At 38.6% G+C, this 21651-nt stretch overlaps 1 protein-coding gene across 3 annotated transcripts in view; it reads left to right on the forward strand.

The window, feature by feature from the left end:
* The window catches only part of LOC134204327 (calcyphosin-like protein), a 60584-nt gene extending 40249 nt beyond the window's left edge, over nucleotides 1-20335 (forward strand). For 2 of the 3 annotated variants that reach the window (XM_062679156.1, XM_062679155.1), the window contains exons 2-4: nucleotides 18965-19242; nucleotides 19305-19457; nucleotides 19775-20335. In XM_062679156.1, coding sequence (XP_062535140.1) covers nucleotides 18965-19242; nucleotides 19305-19457; nucleotides 19775-19991 — 648 coding nt within the window. In that variant the 3' untranslated portion in view covers nucleotides 19992-20335. Of the gene's footprint in view, nucleotides 1-3333; nucleotides 3665-18964; nucleotides 19243-19304; nucleotides 19458-19774 lie in introns of those variants that run through there. The other variant, XM_062679154.1, reaches the window with a different exon arrangement.
* The last annotated feature ends 1316 nt before the right edge of the window (nucleotides 20336-21651 follow it).

Raw genomic sequence — 21651 nt, forward strand, 5'->3', positions numbered from 1 at the left:
TTTTTACTGACTAGTTTGGTGTCATTTGCTTGACTGAAGAAAAAAATTACTATAAGATCTTTAACAACCTTAGTAGTAGTAATTTTTTGCTTTTTCGTGAGCATTGTCATGGTATGTACCTATCATGCATTTGTTGTTGTTGAAGATACCCGTTTCCTCCCGATCATAAAGTCTATTCTCTAAGAGGTATATTTTTTGCAGGTAAACTATAGACGTACACGTGTATATAAATCTTTGATTTTGCAGCTTTTGTCTTAACATTTCTGATATGTTTCTATCAACGTTATTATCAACAGGTTTCAACACTATTAAAAGAATTTTTCGCCAGTCACGTGCAATGAAAATTATGACACTATCAATACTTTTGATCACAACACTGGATCGTGTCTAAGTTTCTTATAGATGCTATGAATAATTAAATCAAAATATCATGAAAACAACTTGTTTAAATCACGTCCCTTAACAATAAAATCTGCATCAAACTGCAATTCTCGAAATAACTTACACAGAAAAAAATTTTGTTTTACTAAATGTGAAAATTGTGAAATGTTTGAAATGTCATAACTTTTTGTTTATTAGTTTACCATCACCAAATTTTTATGGTAGATAGCTAATAAATGGACCGTTTTCCCTAAAAAATTACGTTCGAAAAAGATAGGGTTTTGAGATATTTGAGTTTTTGTGACAAAATGATATTTTTAAAGGCAAAAAAATTTTTTTTTACTGTGCACATTTTCTTAAGAATCACCATTTAATTGTCTAACTTTGCTGAAAAAATCATAACAATCGAACATTCCGTTTTTGCTGTGCAGTTTTTTAAATATTTTTGAACCATTTTCACATACACCCTTTTGAAAAGTTAGTCGTGACTCAATATGAAGATTTGATATCGAAAAATGACGATTTAGATGAAATTGAAAAACTGTGCAGAGTTTCAAATATTTTCGAAATGATCGCTCAGGATCGACTGACATGCCCCCGTGGAATGCCTCTGGAGTTAAATAAAATAGTACTAAACTCGTCTTGTGTTAGGTGACAGGTGAAGACGTTCCACTAAAAAAGCCTAATAATTTTTCGCAATTCATTCCAAAATTCATATCCAAAAATCAAGGGTCAATTTCATTCGGCATAAAAACATAACAAAAACATAAGTTACTTTTCTAGGTGGAAATTTAAAAAAATCCTACAATTTTCATATTTTGAGTTATGCCATTAAGAAATTAAAACAATTATCTTTTAATATTCATGCATGATTGCACTAATTCCTCAGTGCACCAAATTATTTTACGTAGTTTACGTCGGGTGGTCGTGTCTTGTTTTTTTTAATCTTAAAATTTGACCTTGATTTTTTTTATGTTTTTTATTACTGCATACTGTATAGAGTAATTTAGATTGTAGAGCATTTTTGGTTCTTTTCACCATACATCTCATTCAGCTGGTGGGCTGCAAACTGGGAGAAAAGAGCAAACCAGAAATAAAAATTGAGTTTTCCACAACACATAGGCAAGCTCAATGCGAAATCAACCGGTTTCCTTGGTGTTCACCGGTATAAACAAATCCCGTATCGCCCAGCGTTGGTACTTCTGTTAGCTGCATTCGTTCGATGAAATGTGGGTACATACGTAGCTAGCCATTAATCAAAAGGAGGTCGTTTAGGCATTCGCCGGTAAAGATTTCCTTCAAGCAGAAGCTTTTTCGCAAACAATCAAAACAAATGCCTATACTGCATGACCGGAAAAGCTGCCGTGTCGGGAGAGCGAGCTTGAGTGTCAAAATTCCATTATTAATTCAACGGTTGACGCTTTTTCTCTCGTCTGATACTAATTTGATAACGCCAAATTTGCTCGGTTCGTGCAGCGGTCGGTGGCTTCTATTATTCAGCATAACATTTATGGAGTGAGGAATTTGGGACGATCGATCGATTGATTGACCCACGTTGGGGAGCTCGTGTAGGGAGATTCTAGCTCATGATTGAGAATTCCAATTTATTGCATGGGCTAGACAACGTGTCAGAAAAACAGTAACACATGTTTGTTGCTAAACATTGTTCACAATGCAAGTAAATATGCATTCTTTTTTCATAAAACTTTATGCAATCAATTTAACGAATTGTTTAGATACTGTCAGCTGCCATGACGTGGAACTTGACGTTAAGTGACTACACTATGTAGATTTTATCACCTCGTCAGAAGCCTACGCACGGTCCTTGTTCGCACTATCCAAAGGTATCAACTCATTAATAATTAGCTAACCTCTCAGCTCTTTCCTCTGCCGGGCTTTCCTCTTCTGAATCATTCACCTCTCATCTACTAAGTACATATCACCCTACATAATCGAGGTTCTCAAACGACTAGGAAGACAATGTTTTTTGTCAAAATTAATAGATGTATAGAATGGTTATTGTAACATTGCAAGGATAGTGTCCAGGTCAAAATACATTTTCCCAACACATGAACTTGGAATAACACAACACAAATATTTAAAATAATAACTTCTTGATGAACTTAATAAAGTCATTCCGATATTCATTATAAATAATTTGCAATTTTACCTTGTTTTTTGCTTTCTTTGTCAAATAATCGATTTAGAAACTATCACTGATTCAGTTTAAACAAGATCCAAACTTACAGACTCAAAATATACATCAGTTTTGGAACTGCACATTGCCGCTAGATGAAATTGATCCATATGAATGTTTTAAATCGTGTAGTTTTTGGCTCTATCATGACAATGATATCAGGTTTAATGAAAAAATATCCATATGTCCGAATAATATATATGGCAATGAAGCTAATACAGGATACAGTACCAGCATGCATTGGTGCTAACCTTAAACGTATAGAATTATATTTAAAGAGAATGTTCTTCATCTTTCTATTTTTCCTGGGAATTTGCAAACCTATTACTCATGGAAATTCCTTATAGTAGGCCGGCTTCAACCCGATAGTATTCTAGATGTACTTCTACAGCTATTAATTAAAAACTTGCTATGCCAAAAAAGGAATAAATTGTGTCCATAGATTCCATCATATTATGTGTTTATGCATACCATCCCATTATTCGCCACAATATGGGAAATATAGTGAACCTGGAATTCTATTGACAATTACGAGTTACAATGTAACATTTAATCGAATCAGCTTCACTCCACCGCACAATCTAACCCCGCATTACAGAGCCATGTAATTTTGAGTCAAATTGCATAAGTGTTAGGGAACCTCTGCTACGTTTCCTCCATAGAATGGTTCACTACCGACCAAAGGCGCTCTTTTCGTGTTCAAACCATTCGCCAACACTCGCTCTCGTCGCCAGGATCAGTTAGTGTTGTGCCTTAGTCGAGGAAGCAAATCCGTCGGAATTTCGTTTAAGGATTCCAATTTTCCTAGCTTTCCTGTCTATTAACTTGGTGTATTCTACATCCGACCAGAACGGAATATGAGTGAAAAAGAAGCGTGGTTTAAAAATTCTTCAACTGGAGACTTCAAGTGAAAGTGCTTCGCTTAGTAAAACCAGTGCCCATTGACGCACTTATTAACTACCTCAATCTACAAAAAGGAATTCAGCACACATTTTTACTCACATTACGACCTAAACTATCGGATATCGTCTTCTATATTTCAAAATGAGACCAGCCAATAGGTTCAACCATAGAATCACACTGAAGGTAAATCTTTCCATTTAGGTATGCTAAAAGAGTGCTTGACCAATCGATGGCAGTCAACGATTCTCCGGTTCGAAACACATCGAAGGGGCAGTGCCGACACTACTCAGGGTCCGCATTAGAAATTAATTCTCCCAAATACCGTGCAGTGAAACGCCTTGAATGTTGCTCTATGCTGAGAAGTACCATGGGTGGGGTTAAAGAATCGAGGTCAACATAATAATAGTTACAATCGCAATGGCAGTAAAGACTGCACGATTCCGCATATCTACTGATAGGACGACAGCTATTGAGGCAAATGAAAAAAATCACCTTCAAGTTCTGTTTTAACTATATGCCTCGTAAAGTGCTAACGAGTTATGGCAAAATTATATCTTCAGTTTTTGGGTCTGTGTCGAGAGTGGAAGCATACCGAGAACACCAGTCGTTACCCTATGAAGAAAATAAAAAGATTAATACCATGACTTTGTGAAAATGTGAAAAAAAGCTGCGTGCAATTTTGGCTTTTGTTACATGCTCGTGCAGAACCAATTGAAAGTTCAAACACCTATATGAAAGCGATATCGATTCAAGCCCCATCATTTATATTTGAATGAAAAGGGAAAGTCTATTCGTGTCCTTCAATTAGGTGTCCAACTCTATCAGAATCATGAATAACCTAATTGGGACATTGCGGGTCAACGTTTCCCGAGTCTATTATTTGGCACGCTCGAATGGCACCTATGTACCTTTCCGAAGAAAAACGGAAAGCTTGTGGGCGAGAGTAGTAGTCATTCAACAAAGCTGATGTTTGTCCTTAATAATTAATCAGAGCTGATTGGAAATACAGAGAGGTGGGCCTTGACCTGCTGCATATTGATAGTCGAAAGGTAAGGTGTTTCCTTACTGCTGGAAAACAAAGTGTGTATGCATAATCCTGGAAATTTATTTAATTCTTGCGATTCTTGACCAGACACCGGAGGATATCTGAAACAATAATGTGTACTAACGGATGTCTTGTTGTTAAAGGCGTTGGTGTTAAACTCTTCACAAGTTTACTGAAATAACGAGCCTCCTACTTTTTTTAGCTTGTGAAGTTATTTATAGGATAAGGGCATTAGATGATTCGTTATATCCGAGTTGTTTGGAAGCACGTGACGCCCAGTATTAAACATATTTTTGTCCACTTTCCGTTGGTCGAAGTGATGAATCGAGCACAATTACAGCGGATGTTTGTGGAGGAGCGTGGTACATTGTAGGTTAATGCCGCTAGAGAATTTTTCCTCACCAAAACGTTAGATCATTCGCCGAAATGAGTTGACATAATTTCATTTTTTCTTTTGAAATGAGCATAAGCTGGAGCATTCTGGTCGTACAACTCAGAGCTGCTACTCCGTTATTGACTAGAACGATTTTCTTGGGATAGAAGATAGGATGTGTTAGTTACAAATGATATTTTATTGAATACACTTCGGTAAGCGATGCGACGGATGAGAAATAGTTATAGCATTGAACATATTCTACTCGCGCTCCTCCCTATCGAACCGGCGTGCTAACCTTAACACGACCAAACGCGCATTCAATATTTATTTACAAAGCAGAAAAAAATATTTCGATTGATCGCGCACAAACACACACTTACTCTTCGCAACTGTTTTGCATCCTAATGCATTTTGCAAATTTGCATCCAGACCGCAATGTCTTGATGTCTGGCTCTTGGGTCCAATCTGTTACTACCAATGACGCCCATGCGTCTGTGGCATGGACGTCCGTCCCGAGCCAGCTCACCTCTTGGGGATCTCAGGGCCGGCACAATACCGCACTAAGGAAGACTTACCTGTTCTCTTAATTTGTTTTCAACCTGAAAATCAAACGTTTAAAGTATGCAAATAATGTTCGCGGCACAAGAAAATTTGTTACTAGGGGTTTTATCAAGCGCATTTATTAAAAAAGACTAATTTTGTTCGGCTGTTCGGCCACATTGAGAGTTGACGTAAAGTCAATGTCAACTTCTCTCCACGAACAGCCTAGATAGCCGTGTGGTGTCGGCAGCCGGTTGTCTGGCTAAGAATAACGCTACGGATTGCCTGTTCCAGTGGTAGAAGTCACCATACAGGTGACCCCTAATTCTTGGTGTGATGCGGCTTTGTGCTTACCGTGCCTACGAATGAATGGTTAGTGGGATCTAATAAAAACCCAATCGCTAACGGAGCCTGTGATGCACCAGGGCACCCTTCACGGTAGTTAAGTTTTTGCTTCTCCGAAATAATCGGCTACTCTTATTCAATCTCAATTTGAGGTTAAATAAGGGTGGGATTATGAGTATGTTTTTATTTAGTTTTTCATCTAATTGTCACCTATATGGATTCGCTTTATGCGTTTTTCACAGTGTACTCTGTGTTTCGTCCTTGACGTTCTTGATACGATACCGACTTGGTTTCATCGTTGCTGTTCACATAAATGTTGAAGTTGTGGAGTGTATTATCGTAATTCGTAATGGCTACAGTTAGGATAGCTCAAATCAATCTCCAGCACAAAAGAACAGCAACGATTAATCTTTGTAGACTTATGCAAAATGGCAAATCCCAAGTGGCTTTGGTGCAGGAACCCTATTTTCGCAAGGGTAGCTTCTACCTAGGTAACCTAGTGAACCCGGTTTTTGCTGCTTTCAATAATGAAATGGCAAACTCTCGATCAATGCCGCGTGCATGTGTACTTGTTAACAATGCTATCGTTGCTACACTTATCTCTGAACTAACAACCAGAGATGTATGTGCCGTCACAATTGATGCAACTGGCGGAACCCCCGTCAGGAAATACGTCTATTGTTCGGTTTATTTACCACACGATGAACCATCCCCTACGGATGCTTTCAAACGAGTTGTCATATATTGCACTTCAAAAGGCCTTCCGCTAATTGTCGGCAGTGATGCTAATGCTCATCACATCATCTGGGGTAGCTCGGATATCAATCTGAGAGGCTCCAGCTTGATGGAATACTTAAGTAGTACCGAACTTGGTTTACTTAACATAGGCAATCGCCCAACCTTTATGGTATCTAATAGAGCAGAAGTATTAGACATAACTCTCTGTTCCAATAGAATCAGTCACGAGTTGACGAATTGGCATGTGTCAGATGAGGAATCTATATCTGACCATCGCTACATCTATTTTGATCAGTTGAATGTTTCTTCGCAGACCTTGCGTTTTAGAAATCCCCGTTCAACCAACTGGGATCTCTATACAGAGTTGCTCTCGACAAAATTTCATGGATATCTACCATCCATTGAAACTCCTACCGACTTGGATGATGCCGTTGATACTACAACGTTGCATATCGTGGAAGCTTTTGAAGAAGCTTGCCCTTGCGTTCTGTGAAAACCTCAAGAGGAACCCCGTGGTGGAATTCCGATTTGGCTAAGCTCAGGAAGCAGTGTAACAGACGCCATTCAGCAGGGACGGATTCTTTCAAGTTGGCTCGCAAAGCTTACAAGAAGGCTCTACGATCTGCTGAACGATTCGGCTGGAAAAACCTTTGTGCAAATGTTTCCAATTTGAGTGAAGCCACTCGATTGAATAAAATTCTTGCGAGATCCAAGGATTTCCAAGTTGGCGAAATTCGCAAGCCAAATGGCGACTACACTTCTTCTGACGAAGAAGCGTTAGAGCACTTATTTGACACACACTTCCCTGGATGTGTAGATATATCATCTTCGGATGTTCCTGATGTCTTTTCATGTAGTTATGGGTCTTGGGCTCAGGCTCGTAGAATCATAACTACTGAATCGATTCAATGGGCTCTTAATAGTTTTGCTCCTTACAAATCTCCAGGGGAAGATGGGATCTATCCCGTTCTTCTTCAGAAGGGTTTTGAGCATATCAAACATGTTTTGAAAAAACTTTTAGTATGCAGTTTTGCTACTGGGTATGAGATCGCAGGAAGCCGTGTTCAAGAGCGGACGCTAAAATTTTCCGCACGTCAAAAAACTTTTAAAGACTTCAGAATTTCTTGAACTTCTTGTAATTATTATTTGGTCAAGTCAACTTCAAGAAAAACCACTCGTGAACAAATGACTGGCTAGAGGAAGAAAAGGATGAAAGGCAATGTCTCCGTGCGTCTGTGCAGTTAATGAAAAACGAAGAACTGAATGTCAGCCAAGCGTCCGACAGCCGATCATCCAACGCACTTCATTTCGGCAACCTTCAGGAGAAAAGCGGAAGATTGAAGATTGCGTTCGTAGACAATTATTTGCCTTTCTCGTACACGAAGATGTCATTCTCGAATATGAATTCGAATAGCTACTTCGAGGGAAAATTTCAAGTCGATGCTTACCAGGACGAGATGAAGTCAGATGCAGAACTGGTGTGCACCAGTTTTTGTGGTCGGAGCAGTAAGGATATGTAAACGGGTCCGTAAGTGCAATCCAAAATTTGGTAAGTTTAAAAAAAAACTTTATTTACGTAAAACCAAAGAATACAAAACGTGAAATGAATACGCTCGGATATAATTTGTTTTTCGGTAGCGTTGTGAATGTGTTCTTCCGGCTTGTCATCATCATAGTTAGATGCATGACGGCTATATGTTTTAAATTGACGTCATAAAAATATGTCTATTAATGCTGTGATTTGACTAATGCTTAGAAATAAACTATGAGGTTGTTTATGAGGTTTTTTAATTAGGACACCGAACCAAAACATATTGTCATGGTTCAATCGACAGTTATATTACAATTTTTCAGTATAATGTCTTCACTTATCTTTTGAAGACAAGTAGCTGCACCACGCACCGATTACAATTTACGGATGCGTGTTGCAGTCTCGGTAGTGAAGGTATCCTCTTTGCTTTTACTCTTCAAGTCTAAATGATACAATTATTTTTAATGGTTTATTTTTTTTCTTTTTTTTTCATCATATTTTCCCATAGTTCGTTTGTTTATTTAAACGAAAGTTTACTTAAATTTTCCTTAACACCAGCAAAATCAAATGGAAAATTCGTTAAAATGAATCGTATTCGTTTGAACGTATCGGTCGAGCGTAAACAAGAATACGGGTGATTTATTATATTTTGTTGAATATGTACTCCTAATATACGTTCAAAAATTATTTCAATATTTTCTTTTATGTTCTTTCTATTTGTTTATACATTTTGTTTCTTATATCATGTTCATAATATTTCATGATATTCATAATTTTTTCCGGGAATATTCTAGATAACGATTGCAGGTAAGACAAATATGAAGCTATTAGGGCGAGTAATGGCGGAAAAGAAAAAATCGTCCTCTCAAATTTCATCAACTAGTTTTGCATTTTATTTTTAATATGTCATTTTAATTATTGTACATTCATTGAATAATTGTGCATTGTGTTATTCACTGATATATTTCCCAATTCGTGAAAAATATAGTGCCGGATCATAATTATATAGTAGTGGATTATTGAAGGTGGATTGGAGCAAGACAAATCCGATTTACGAAGGAACATTTCACAATATACATTCATTCTGGCTTTGCTTGCCTTCTATTTCACTATCTTCAAATCTTCCTTCTCAATGCCTATTTCAAATATATCTCTTTTGTCAACTATCTTCCTCGCTTTCCATTTTGTTAGTAGAAAATGCATTTAAGCCTTAAACATAGCTGATTCATTGAAGAGTGGTAGAAATGGTAGTACCAATTAGGTTGGTAAGAAAATAGATCAGAGTGCGTTTTTAAGTATTAGATATGCAGATTGCTAGCGAGAATCAGAAGCTTTTGATGTGCTTGTGTGATCAATATGTGAATAGATTTAATTAATCGCAATGCTGTTCTTGGATACATGCTTAAGAAACGCTTATTTAGGAGCATCAAATTTTCTGTCGGAACTGAGTGATAAAAGTAGATAATGTTTGTTGCATGAAAGACAAATGTACGGCTCAGAGCTCACTACAGTCGTGATTTATTTAGTAGGCAGAACGATCGGCCGGTCATCACATAATTTGTTCTGCTTTGTGCGGTTAGCAGAACGATCGCCCGATCATCGAAATGTTGTTCTGCTTTGTGCAGGTGAGTAAATTAATTAGAAAGTGAAGATTCAGTTCGCGTCAGTAAGCAGAATGATCGGTCGGTCATCGAAAGTGTTGTTCTGCTTTGTGCGGTTAGCAGAAAGATCGGCTGGTCATCGACAATTTTGTTCTGCTTAGTGCGGTCGGTAATTAAAATAATTAGTGTTCGTTCGACTATGTTTAGAATTGATCAAACTACATGCTATACACGGCATACCGTTTACCAAAACGAACCCTGCCACAATACCTACCCCATATATCCAACATCCCAGTGATTTCTCGTGGAAGTGCAGATGACTCGTCGGCTTCTATCAAAGCGAGGATCATGTCAACATTTTCCTACCCATTCCTTAATTCGGACACGGCCGGCGCTGGTATTGCTTAATATTTGGGTCACCAGTTCTTACACATTGAAGATGATGTTAGTCCCAAACTTCATCTGTTGGTTCTCTGTGTAATTACAGCTGACCAGGCAATAACGGAGTAGCAACCGTGGGCGGTCAATCATGCTCATGCTCATGCTCATGCAGTTTTGCTACTGGGTATATTCCCATATCCTGGCGGGATGTCACTGTAAAGTTTATCCCAAAAGGAGGACGTGCTTCGTATGAAGAAGCAAAGAGTTTTAGACCCATCAGTCTGACCTCATTTCTTCTGAAATGCTTAGAACGTATTATCGATCATCACATTCGTGATGACTGTTTGGCAAACATGCCTCTTCATGTTAATCAACATGCTTACCAATCTGGAAAGTCCACCGTGACTCTTCTACACAAGGTTGTCTACGACATCGAAAAAGCATTTGCTCAAAAGCAATCATGCTTGGGTGCGTTCTTAGATATTGAGGGTGCTTTTGACAACGTGTCTTTCGATGCAATATTGGAAGCCGCACGTTGTCATGGGCTACCTAATATAATTACCAAATGGATTCACCAGATGCTTAAAAACCGACATCTCTACTCGACATTACGTCAAGCAGCGATTAGGAAATTAAGTGTCTGTGGCTGCCCCCAAGGGGAGTATTATCTCCACTTTTGTGGAACCTCGTTGCAGATACGCTATTGAGATTACTCAATAATGGCGGTTTTCCTACCTATGGATTTGCCGACGACTATCTAATATTGATAGTCGGTTTGTGTATTACTACTTTATTCGACCTGATGCAAAACGCTCTTCAGGCAGTCGAAAGTTGGTGTCGCCAATATGGCCTTTCGGTTAATCCGAATAAAACATCTATTGTACTTTTCACGGAAAAACGTAACCGTAATGGTATTCGCCCATTACATCTTTTGACTCTGAAATCAATGTAACGGATCAGGTAAAGTATGTGGGACTAATTCTTGGTTCCAAGCTCTCGTGGACACCTAATATTGAGTTCAGAGTCAAAAGGCGTGTATGGCTTTCGGCCAATGCCGACGAACTTTTGGTAAAACCTGGGGTCTTAAACCTAAATATATCAAAATGGATTTACACAACAGTTGTACGACCAATTTTGGCTTATGGATGTCTTGTGTGGTGGCAAAAGGGTGAAGTGAGGACAATTCAGTCTAAATTAGGCCATCTGCAAAGGATGTGCCTAATGGCAATGACTGGTGCGTTCTCTTCGACTCCCACGGCTGCTCTCGAGGTTCTTTTCGACGTTGTCCCACTACACATACATCTCAAACAAGAAGCACTTTCTTGTACTTACCGATTATGGGTTCTCGGTTTCATGGAAGAGAATCCTGTAAACCGCAGTTCTACACACACTTCGTTGTTACAACTCATGGTTGATTGGGACAGAACAGTCCTCGCTCCAAGTGATCTCACACTCGCTAGTAGTTTTCCTTATAAGACATTTTCAACACAATTCCCCTCGCGGGATGAGTGGACATCTGGCTATTTGGAGAGAAGTATGTCGGACAGCATTGTTTGTTATACTGACGGCTCCCTCTTCGAAGGTAGAGCGGGTGCAGGTGTCTACTCGCGTGAGCTAAGATTGGAACAGTCCCACTCACTGGGTAGACACTGCACTGTCTTTCAAGCGGAAATATTTGCCATTATGTGTGGAGTGCAATCCGCACTGCAGAAGCACATAATGGGCAAAGTAATATACTTCTGTTCAGATAGTCAAGCAGCTATCAAAGCCCTCGCTTCGGCCAACTCAAGGTCGAAATTAGTAATCGCATGTCGAACTCAAATAGAGGAACTGAATTCAGTTAATACATTGCACCTTATATGGGTACCTGGCCATTCTTCCATAGCTGGAAACGAATTGGCTGATGAGTTAGCTCGCACTGGAGCATCACAAGACTTTTTGGTCCTGAGCCAGCTATTCCAATATCTAAGTGTTGGGTGAAGCGTTTGATTAGCTCTTGGGCTTCCACTCAGCACAAACGGTATTGGAGTAGTTTAGATTCATGTCGACAAACAAAATTGTATATCCGAGAGCCATCTCCGGTAGTAGCTAACTATTTAGCTAATCTGTCTAAACAGAATTGCAGTGTCTTAGTCAAGGCCTTGACAGGTCACTGTCGACTCAACTATCACATGGCAAATATTCAACGTGTTGAATCTTTTGTCTGCGATGGTTGTGAATCCGATTATGGAACTTCTTATCATCTGATATGTAACTGCCCAGTTTATGCGCAACTGCGTTTCCAAATATTTGGTAAACACTTACTAAGTGAAATTGACTACAGAAACCTGAACCTTCAAAGTATTCTGTTGTTCATAACCCGTTGTGGTAAGGAGCTATGAGCTTTTGAACGTGTTGTATACGTTGTATGCCCTCTTCAAGGGTACCTTTCTCAAACTTCCCAATTTTCTCCCATCCATATTTCCTTTCCTTTTTGTTCACTTCCTTTTCCGTCAGGTGCGTGATGAGAAAGGCTGTGAAGGCGATGGCACAAATCTCCCGAATTGAGGTGAACGTGCCCCTGGAGCCGACGTTCTGATACCTGATACCTGATAGGGGTTTTATCAAGCGCATTTATTAAAAAAGACTAATTTTGGGAAGAGTACACTTCACTGCTCTACAAACTCACTGTTGCGATGGGCCGGCGACGTCGTGGGGGCCGGAGTAACGGCGCGTTCGGCCGGAAGGGATGGGATCTAGCTCGACCGGACTCAGAAACCAGCTTTGCGATGTCGGTTTAAACTACCGACGGGCTTCACCGTGAGAAAATATGCGGACACGGACTTGGGGAACTGTTTGGTGACGTACAGTCCCGTTCGACCTTCTGGGAGACGTTGCACCACGTGGGTGGTGCCACTTACCGATGTGATTATAGCACCACGGTATTCACATTTGTTCGTGGATTGGTTCACTAATCACACGCGATACTAAAGCGTACACTTGAGCTGAGTAAGCCGTTGCTCCTTAACGTTTAGCTCCACTTCTCAACAACGCGATAATCTGCGAGCCAAGCTCTTTAACTATTAGCACTTAACTCCTTTAAAACTTGCAAAATTAACTTTGTCGAACTATTCTTCACGCTATCCCAGGATCAAGAGAGTTTTCCTCCCTTGGGATAGGGCTTTTATAGCTCAGTGGGCGCTGATCGAGTTAGCCATTCGTTCGGTTCGTCCACCCCATCAAACGATCATCGGGTTCGGATCTTTGCGTGCTTCGTCGTCTCGAGCAGACAGATTTTGGTGTGGATTACAGTGGTTACAGTGAAGCTAAATTGAGTCTATCTACTTCATATGATTCGTGAACGAATTCCGTTTATTTAGATTTAAATTGAACGTTATCTCGTTAATCTTCTTCTTCTTCTTCATTGGCTCTACATTGGTTCAGGGATTTGGCATTTATGTTAGATTGGATAACTGGAAGTATTTGTGGTTAATTCGAGGCAAATATTACGGTCGGGAGATAAAGGAATTCAAGGCTATTAAATTATGATTATGATGTTATTTTTATTAGTAAATTTGCGTGAACATTTTCTTTCGTAAGACGGAAAAGGGCCGTTTGGTTGAATGCCACTAGGCCGAATGGGTCGTTTGGCCGAAAGAGTCATTAGGCCGAAAGGGTCGTTTGACCAAAAGGATCGTTTGGCCGAAAGGGTCATTTGGCCTAAAGGAATGAGAAGAAAGACGTCTCAATTGTCATTCCTCATTTCTCACTTCTCACTATAAAAAGTGAGACGTCTCGCTACCCACCCCACTTCGCACTACTCACTTTTCACAGTGAGAAGTGAGAAGTGAGACGTCTCACTGTGAAAAATGAGAAACGCGAAGTGAATGGTGAGACGTATTGAGTAGTGAGAAATGAGGAGTGTGAAAAGTGAAAAGCGAGTAGGGCGTAGTGGGTAGTGAGATGTCTCACTACTCACTTCATGCTTCTCACTTTTTACAGTGAGAAATGAGAAATGAATTTCACTCCTAATTTCTCTCTTTTCAATAGTCCTATTCGGCCAAACGACCCTTTCAGCCAAACGACCCTTCCATCCAAGTGACCTTTTCGGCCAAATGACCCTTTCGGCCAAATGACCCTTTCGCCTAAACGACCCTTTCGGCCAATTGACCCATTCGGCCAAATGACCCTTTCGGCCAAATGACTTTCGGCCTAATGGCTTGTTCGGCCTAGTGGCATTCGGCCAAATGGCTTTCGACCGAATGGGTTTCGGCCAAATGACCCTTCCCCATTTAACGCAACTAGAAAGATCTTCTATAGAACGACATCACAGGTAACAATTTCCATGCTCCTTGGACTTAATTAATTCTTATTGCGGATTTATGACAACAATCACCATAGCTAGCTCCTCAGTCTTATTGGCGCTCTTATTGCTATCAATAAAACCGCCATAAACCAACTGGAAAAGCTTCAAACGCCAGGCATTCACTTTATGAACTACATGGACATGTACATTTTACCGCAAACAGATTCTAAGTTTAAGGCTAGTACGCTGCTGAAAAGTACTGTGCAAATAGATAGGATACGGAATACTCACGAAATGATTCCGTGAGCAGTACGGAGCTGACAAGTAGAGAAAATTTCGTAACGCTAATAACGCTTCCTGGGTAAAGTAAATGGAGCTGTCACTTTTCCTAACGGAAAAATATTCCGAACGGAAAAGTGACATTTCTCCCATACTGAATCAGCTGTCAGATTCACCTTGGTAATTTGATCAAATTTTCCATAAACTCATACCGTAAAAGCAGCGTACTAGGCTTTAAGCGCAACCATCATTTTATTGAAGTAGTAAAATAACTCCGTAGTCCAGTTTCTAATGAAAATGAGTCTCATTCGACTCAATTCTGAATAGTTTGTTTTCAGCGTGAAGGCGTTCGCTAGTTAATTAGGAAAAATGGAAATAATTACTTTTGGAAGTACGCATGATGCTCACGGGGAGCGGGTTATTTGGCATAACGCTGCTTTGTATAATGTCATTTAGTCAGTCAACCCAATAACACATGACATTGGTCACTTCTTACAAATAGCATAACGTGATCTCCTCATGATATTTTAGTGCAAAATATTGATATTGTCATCTGATCTTTTATCTCTTATATCGGGTCTGGGTCATTTGGCATAACACCATTTGGTGTAAGGTCATTTGGCATAACGGACCTTTTGCATAATTTTGAACTGCTGCTCAGGAGTGGGTCATTTGGCGTAATGGACATTTGGCATAGTTTGTAACTATGAAAGAGGAAGAGTTATTTGATATATTTTTTCACATAGATAAAGTAGGTCTATTTTTTTTCGGAAAGACAGACAAGCAAAACGGCAGATCTACTTTCGAGGAAGGGATCGCATCCATAATTGACTAATTCTTCACTGCTAAAAAAGTTTACACACAAAAGACTTAAAAGTACGCTCTTGCGTGGGAGAATGGGACTACACATAAAAAGGAATAAATATTATGCACAATTATGACTTTCTTTTTTTCACAAATGATTCGCTTTTATGCATATAAACAGGAAAAATGTAAAAACCTAAGGTTTTTATGCATCAAATTTTACTCCTTTTGTGGGTCCCATTCTCCCGCAAAAGAGCGTACTTCACCCGAAAAGAGCATACTTTCAGTTTTGCGTGTAAGCAAACGCCTAAAAAAGAACCGCAATTATCGTTACCTGATGCTTAACTAATAGGGGCGATTTAAATATGTCGTCTACTCCTTTTTAATATTTCTAGAACCCCTTTCCCTCCTCTGTCACGTTTTTTTTGTATACCTAGTACATGTACTGTCAGAAAATTCTAGAGCCCTGCCTACCCCTAAACCTGTGACGTCATTTTTTAACGACCCCATACCTATCCGTGCAAACGCCTACATCCAAAGGATGAATCAAATCCACCATTGCCTTATAGTAGGCAAAGGCCTATTTTTAAAGAAGGGGTTACATCCACGTTTGCCTTAATCCGGGCAGACGCCTACTATGGAATGGGATCGCATCTACCATTGCCTTATTTCAGGCATGTGCAATGTGCATACTTTCAAAGTAGGGATCACATACACCATTGCCTTAATCTAGGCAAATGCGTACTTTTTAATATGGAATCATATTTGCCTTTGCTTTAATTCGGGCATTCTTTTAAAGAAGGGATCACATTCATAATTGCCTTCTTTTTCTTCTTCTTATTATTATTAGCAATCACTTAAAATTCTAAGTTTACCGATTGCCGAGAATCCAACAGCCGAGATATTGGTAATGATTTTGACGAATGTCGGTAAAATTTCGTTTACCGAGATTTCGGTAAACTTTACCGAGATCTCGGCAAAAAATCAACTTTGCCGAATTTCGGCAAAATATTGACGAAATTTCGGTAAAGGAATTACCGAATTTCAGTAAAAAATATTACCGAGATCTCGGCTGTTGGAATCTCGGCAAAAATTTTGCCGAGATCTAAAAAATAATTTAAGTGTGATACATAGGGATATTGCCGCCTCGCTGCTTTCCCGGGTAGACGAAAATGGCTCATTAACAGTAAAATGTGATATTGTTAACAAAACATGATATTAATTTGTTTGAAATAAGAGTAAAAATAACAAGCGAAAATAACAAAAAATGCACCGAAATATCATAAAAATATCAGGTTTTGCCATTAACAAGAACTTATCAATATCTTGAGCTATTAGTTTGTTCTTCTTAATAGCGAAACCCGATATTTTTATGATATTTCGGTGCAAGTTTTTGTTATTTTCACTAGTTATTTTTACTCTTATTTCAAACAAGTTAATAGCATATTTTGTTATCAATATCACGGTTTCTACCCGGGTTGTGTTCATTCAGCACTTCCACAATTATTAACCGCGAGGTTCCAAGTCAAGTTACCATTTTTTCATTTGTATATCACGAGGCTAACACGATGATACTTTTATGCCCAGGGAAGTTGAGACAATTTCCAAACCGAAAATTGTCCAACCGAGCAGGAGTGCCGACCTCGATAACAGCAATAGGTATCAACTAGTACCAAAAAATAATACCAAAAATTATGCGAAATACTTTAGTCATAACATGTTTAGGTATTTCAATACCAAACGAGTATGTTATGCCTTAAGTATTGCACATATTAATTTTTGGTATTATTTTTTGGTATTTTACCTCTTGTGCAAAACTAATTCATATCAGTTTTACTATTTTTGTGGAATGGTGAATTCTAGCAAACTGCATTCTGGCAAATGGTCTATTCTGGCAAATTTCTTTCTGGCATTTGGTCCTTTTTGGCAATTTGATTCTGGCAAATGTCATACAATCCACATTTCTCAGATCTTTTTTATCAATTCCATTATTAATATATTTGGGCCATTTGGTATGAAGGTTAATTTATGGTTCATAAGGCATAACTTCGAACTGCGACAAAAGTGTGCGTAATTTTGGATAACGGGCTTTCGACATGATTTAGTAATGAAGAGATGATCATAAAGGCCATTTGGCATAATTTGAAATAGGGTCAAAAGTGAGGGTTATTTGGCATAACGGACATATATTATAATATTGTTTGTACTTGTTTCGTACTGAAAAAAAAAAACAGGATAGTGCATATAACATCGGTCAATAATAATATTGAAAAGACATAATCCTTTCGTAGAAAGCCAGGTACAAAGCGATGATAATTGTTATCTTTCATTTGGATTCGTCCTGAAAACTCAAAGGTGCAACCCAATAAGGTTATACGCAAAGGTGACGTTGAACTACGTTGCTGTATTTAATTTACAAAACTGCGTAAATCCCAAAATATCTCTCAATAAACCACGGAAATCCCGAAATACGAGTGAAAAAAATCGCATAAAAAGTGATTCGTGTAAAAAAACACGTAGGAAACGACTCCAGTATTACATCGTGCATGAAGCGTTGACTCTTGCTTGATCGAATAGTCCAAGAAAATTGAAAATCCATCGAGGAACGGCTGAGATATTGACGATCAAAGTCTATCATATTTTCGTGACGTTTTTCGATTGTTTGCAATTGTGAAGTGTACCCCAATATAGAAAAGACAGACGTAGTTCTACGTCAAAAGCAATAATTTATGTGTTTCCGATTGACCAAAATAAAGTAAGGCCGTTACAAATATTTAATTCAAATTATGTCCTACAGGTCCCCGAAAGGTCAAGGGGGGGGGGATAATAAAAATAAATATTAAAATGAAAAAAAAAACAATGAAACTCCTCGAAAATTCTCAAAATCATCCAAAATTTTTGTTGTTGCCCCTCAAAATATAATTTTTAGGCAAAAAATCCGAAGGGGGGGGAGGGGAGACATAATTGTTTTTAAATATTTGTATCGGCCTAACGATAAATGAATTTCCTTTTAAGAGGTAGGAGTTTGCCAGGAATAAAGCAGTGGTGAATATGATTCTTGCGTAAAAGGTAGGCGTTTGTTCGGATTATGCCGATGGTGGATATGATCCCTTCTTTAAGAGTAGGCGTTGGCGGACAAGACGTAGTGGAATTAAATGGAAAGTACTTAGCTCGTCTTAGACAGTTGAAGACATTCCACTAAAAGAGCCTTAATATAATTTTTCTCAAGAAGCTAATGTAAAATACTCTATGTAATGCTTTAATATCACATCAATTCTGATCTAAATTGTATAGATTTGATGAAAAGATTTTCTATAAAAAAAAAATTGGGGAGCTGCCATCAAATAAATCAGGGTGAAAGCAGTTATCAAATGTATAAATAATTAAAAATTAGTTCTTAGGCTTGAGGAAATTGTTCAAAACCTTAGAAAATATTAGCAATTCAATGCAATTAAAAACTCCCATAAAAAATCATAGAAAGCAGGGAAATTTCCAAAAAATACATTAGACAGTTAACTTCATAGAATGCTATCCACTGGTTCGCCGTCTATTTTCCAGATGACCCATCGTCCCGTCAGTGCAATGTCGCGTCAAGAATCTGAAATGATCAACCGCAGCCGCCGGGCTCTGTCGTCCGGTACGTTGACGGATTCGATTGAGAAGCTACGTCACATGTGCCTTGCCCGCGGTGCTTCGGGAATTCTTGGCCTTGGGCGGTGCTTCCGCCGCATGGACGACGACGGAAACAAAGCTCTCAATCAGGAGGAGTTCATCAAGGGTTTGCTCGACACCGGACTGGACATCACGAACGAGGAAGCTACCGAGATGTTCAACAAGTAGTGTGGTTGACGTTGTTTAGAGAATTCATTTGAACTGAGGCAATCTTCTCCAATTCTAGGTTCGATACCGACGGGAGCGGATCAATCAATATGACCGAGTTTTTGATAGCAATCCGTCCAAATATGTCCGAATCTAGGAAGAATATTGTGACCCAAGCATTTGCGAAGCTGGATAAAACTGGTGATGGGGCAATTACCATCGAGGACTTGAAGTAAGGATTTTAAAACTCATACTATTCTAATACATTGTGAATAACAATACCCAACCAGCGTATGCTAGATTTTCTTACAATGTTGTATGGGAATCTTACAAAATCGGTACAAAATTTTGGCATATAAAAAAAATCTTATATAAAATATGTAAGATTCTTATGCAGCAGGTATTATTGGAAAAGCTTGCAAATTTGTAAAGCTTTTGTAAGAAAATCTTGCGTTCACTGGTTGGATGAGTATACGAACCGTAGTGACAAAGACATGAAATAAATTTAACTCAAGAATTAACCTAAATGTCCGTTCACTCACTTACCAGGAACGTCTACTCGGTCAAGAACCATCCGTTGTACATCAGTGGTGAGGAGACGGAGGATGTCATCCTAAGGAAATTCTTGGCCAATTTCGAGGAGAACGGAAACGTCGATGGAACCGTCACCAAAGAGGAGTTCCTCAACTATTACGCTGGTCTCAGCGCTTCGATCGATTCAGATGCCTATTTCGATTTGATGGTTCGCCAGGCCTACAAGCTATAAGATGGCTCCCGGAAGTGGTATCACAAGTCGTTACAAAATGCAACAATATTAAATATTACTATTTATTAATTTAATTATGTTTGTTAAGTTACGTAGAATGTGCAGCATATTACCAAAAAGTTTCAAAAAAATATTCAAAATGGACGTGGGACAAATCCGAGCTCCATTTTCTGCTAATTTTGCATACTGCCTTCTCATATTTGAACAAGTAGTGTTTCAAAAATAATAACTAATCGTTCACTAGGATTACCATTGAAAACAAAAGATTTTTAAAATGTGACAATTGAACCACGCGAGATCTGTGACAATGCAAGAATTAAAAAAATGTTCTCAAAAATATAAAAGCGGGCTGAGTCTCTTTGAAAGAAATAAAAACAAATGATTTATATACGTAAAAAATAAATAGAGATACTGTCTTTCTCGCATTCAGCCAACAAAGCGACCTTTATAGTTATAAGCACCAAACATTTCCGAATAAGAGGTCTAAACATGTCGTATGAGAGTTCAAACTTTGAAAACTCGATGCGCATATGCAAAGTATCTGAACGATTTGATTTGAAAAAATATATTGGAAATGTATTTCCTTCGACGGGGTTTGAATCCACAAACCTCAACCTCAGTTCGACGGAAAGTAGTTACATTCAATAAATTTTTTGAATCAACTCTTCACATACTGTACATAGGCACATCCAGTTTTCAAACAGGCGTGAATATATCCCAAAACTTAGTATACGAGAAAGGCAAAAAGGTCTAAACAAGTCATGTGGCGGATCAAATTCCTTGATTTTGTTCAATGAAGTTTCATGGCCACTCCGGATCATTCCGATCACATTGGCCAAGATCCGGATCTTTTGTCCAGTATTTTGCTTGGAAATGGCGTCCAAGAGAGTTTCTTTTTGACATGCAAGAGATAAAAAATATTTACACATTTTAATCAATGTAGGCTTTGAATTCATGAAGAGTATTGGCACTTATCAGCTCTACGTTCAACCAACAGTTTTGTTTATCGAAAGTCAAAAAATAATTCTTGTGAATTGTTTTTTTTATTCGCTACAATCATGCCTTATGCCTATCTATCATTGTTTTCCAGCTAAAAAATATGAAAAAATAAAAATAAATTACATGTAAATTCTGCTACACAAGATCTGTTATACCTGATAATCAAGAAATCTAGAAATAAAAATAAATTGCCTGGTTTGTTGAACGATGGTTGCAACCAATATTCAAACACTAAACTTAGTGTTTGGCGCATATTCAGGAGGATTAGATGGACGACCAGAACGCCTAGGCGTATATTTGAAAGAAAGGGTAAAATGTAGCGAATATACGAAACGGTTAAATCAACGAATGACATTTGAGTATAATGAGTACCAAAAAGCGAGACCGAATTTAAATTAAAATAGGAAGTAATTATTTTCTATCTCTTTAATGGCACTCATTTGGTAGCCACGCAAAATACTGGATGAAGTAGACATTTCCCAAGTTAGGTCTAAGCTTTATGATATTGCACATGTAGGTAAATATGTTATAAGTAAGTAGAGTACTTTCGTTTCCAAGGATACACCGGGCCAATTCAGTTATATTGACCAGAAACCGGAGGACCCGTCTCACTTACTCACTCATGTATCCTGATCACCCCTAAGGGCACACAGGGCCAACG

This window comes from Armigeres subalbatus, unplaced genomic scaffold, assembly GCF_024139115.2.
Source record: "Armigeres subalbatus isolate Guangzhou_Male unplaced genomic scaffold, GZ_Asu_2 Contig515, whole genome shotgun sequence".
Classification (NCBI taxonomy): Eukaryota; Metazoa; Arthropoda; class Insecta; order Diptera; family Culicidae; genus Armigeres; species Armigeres subalbatus.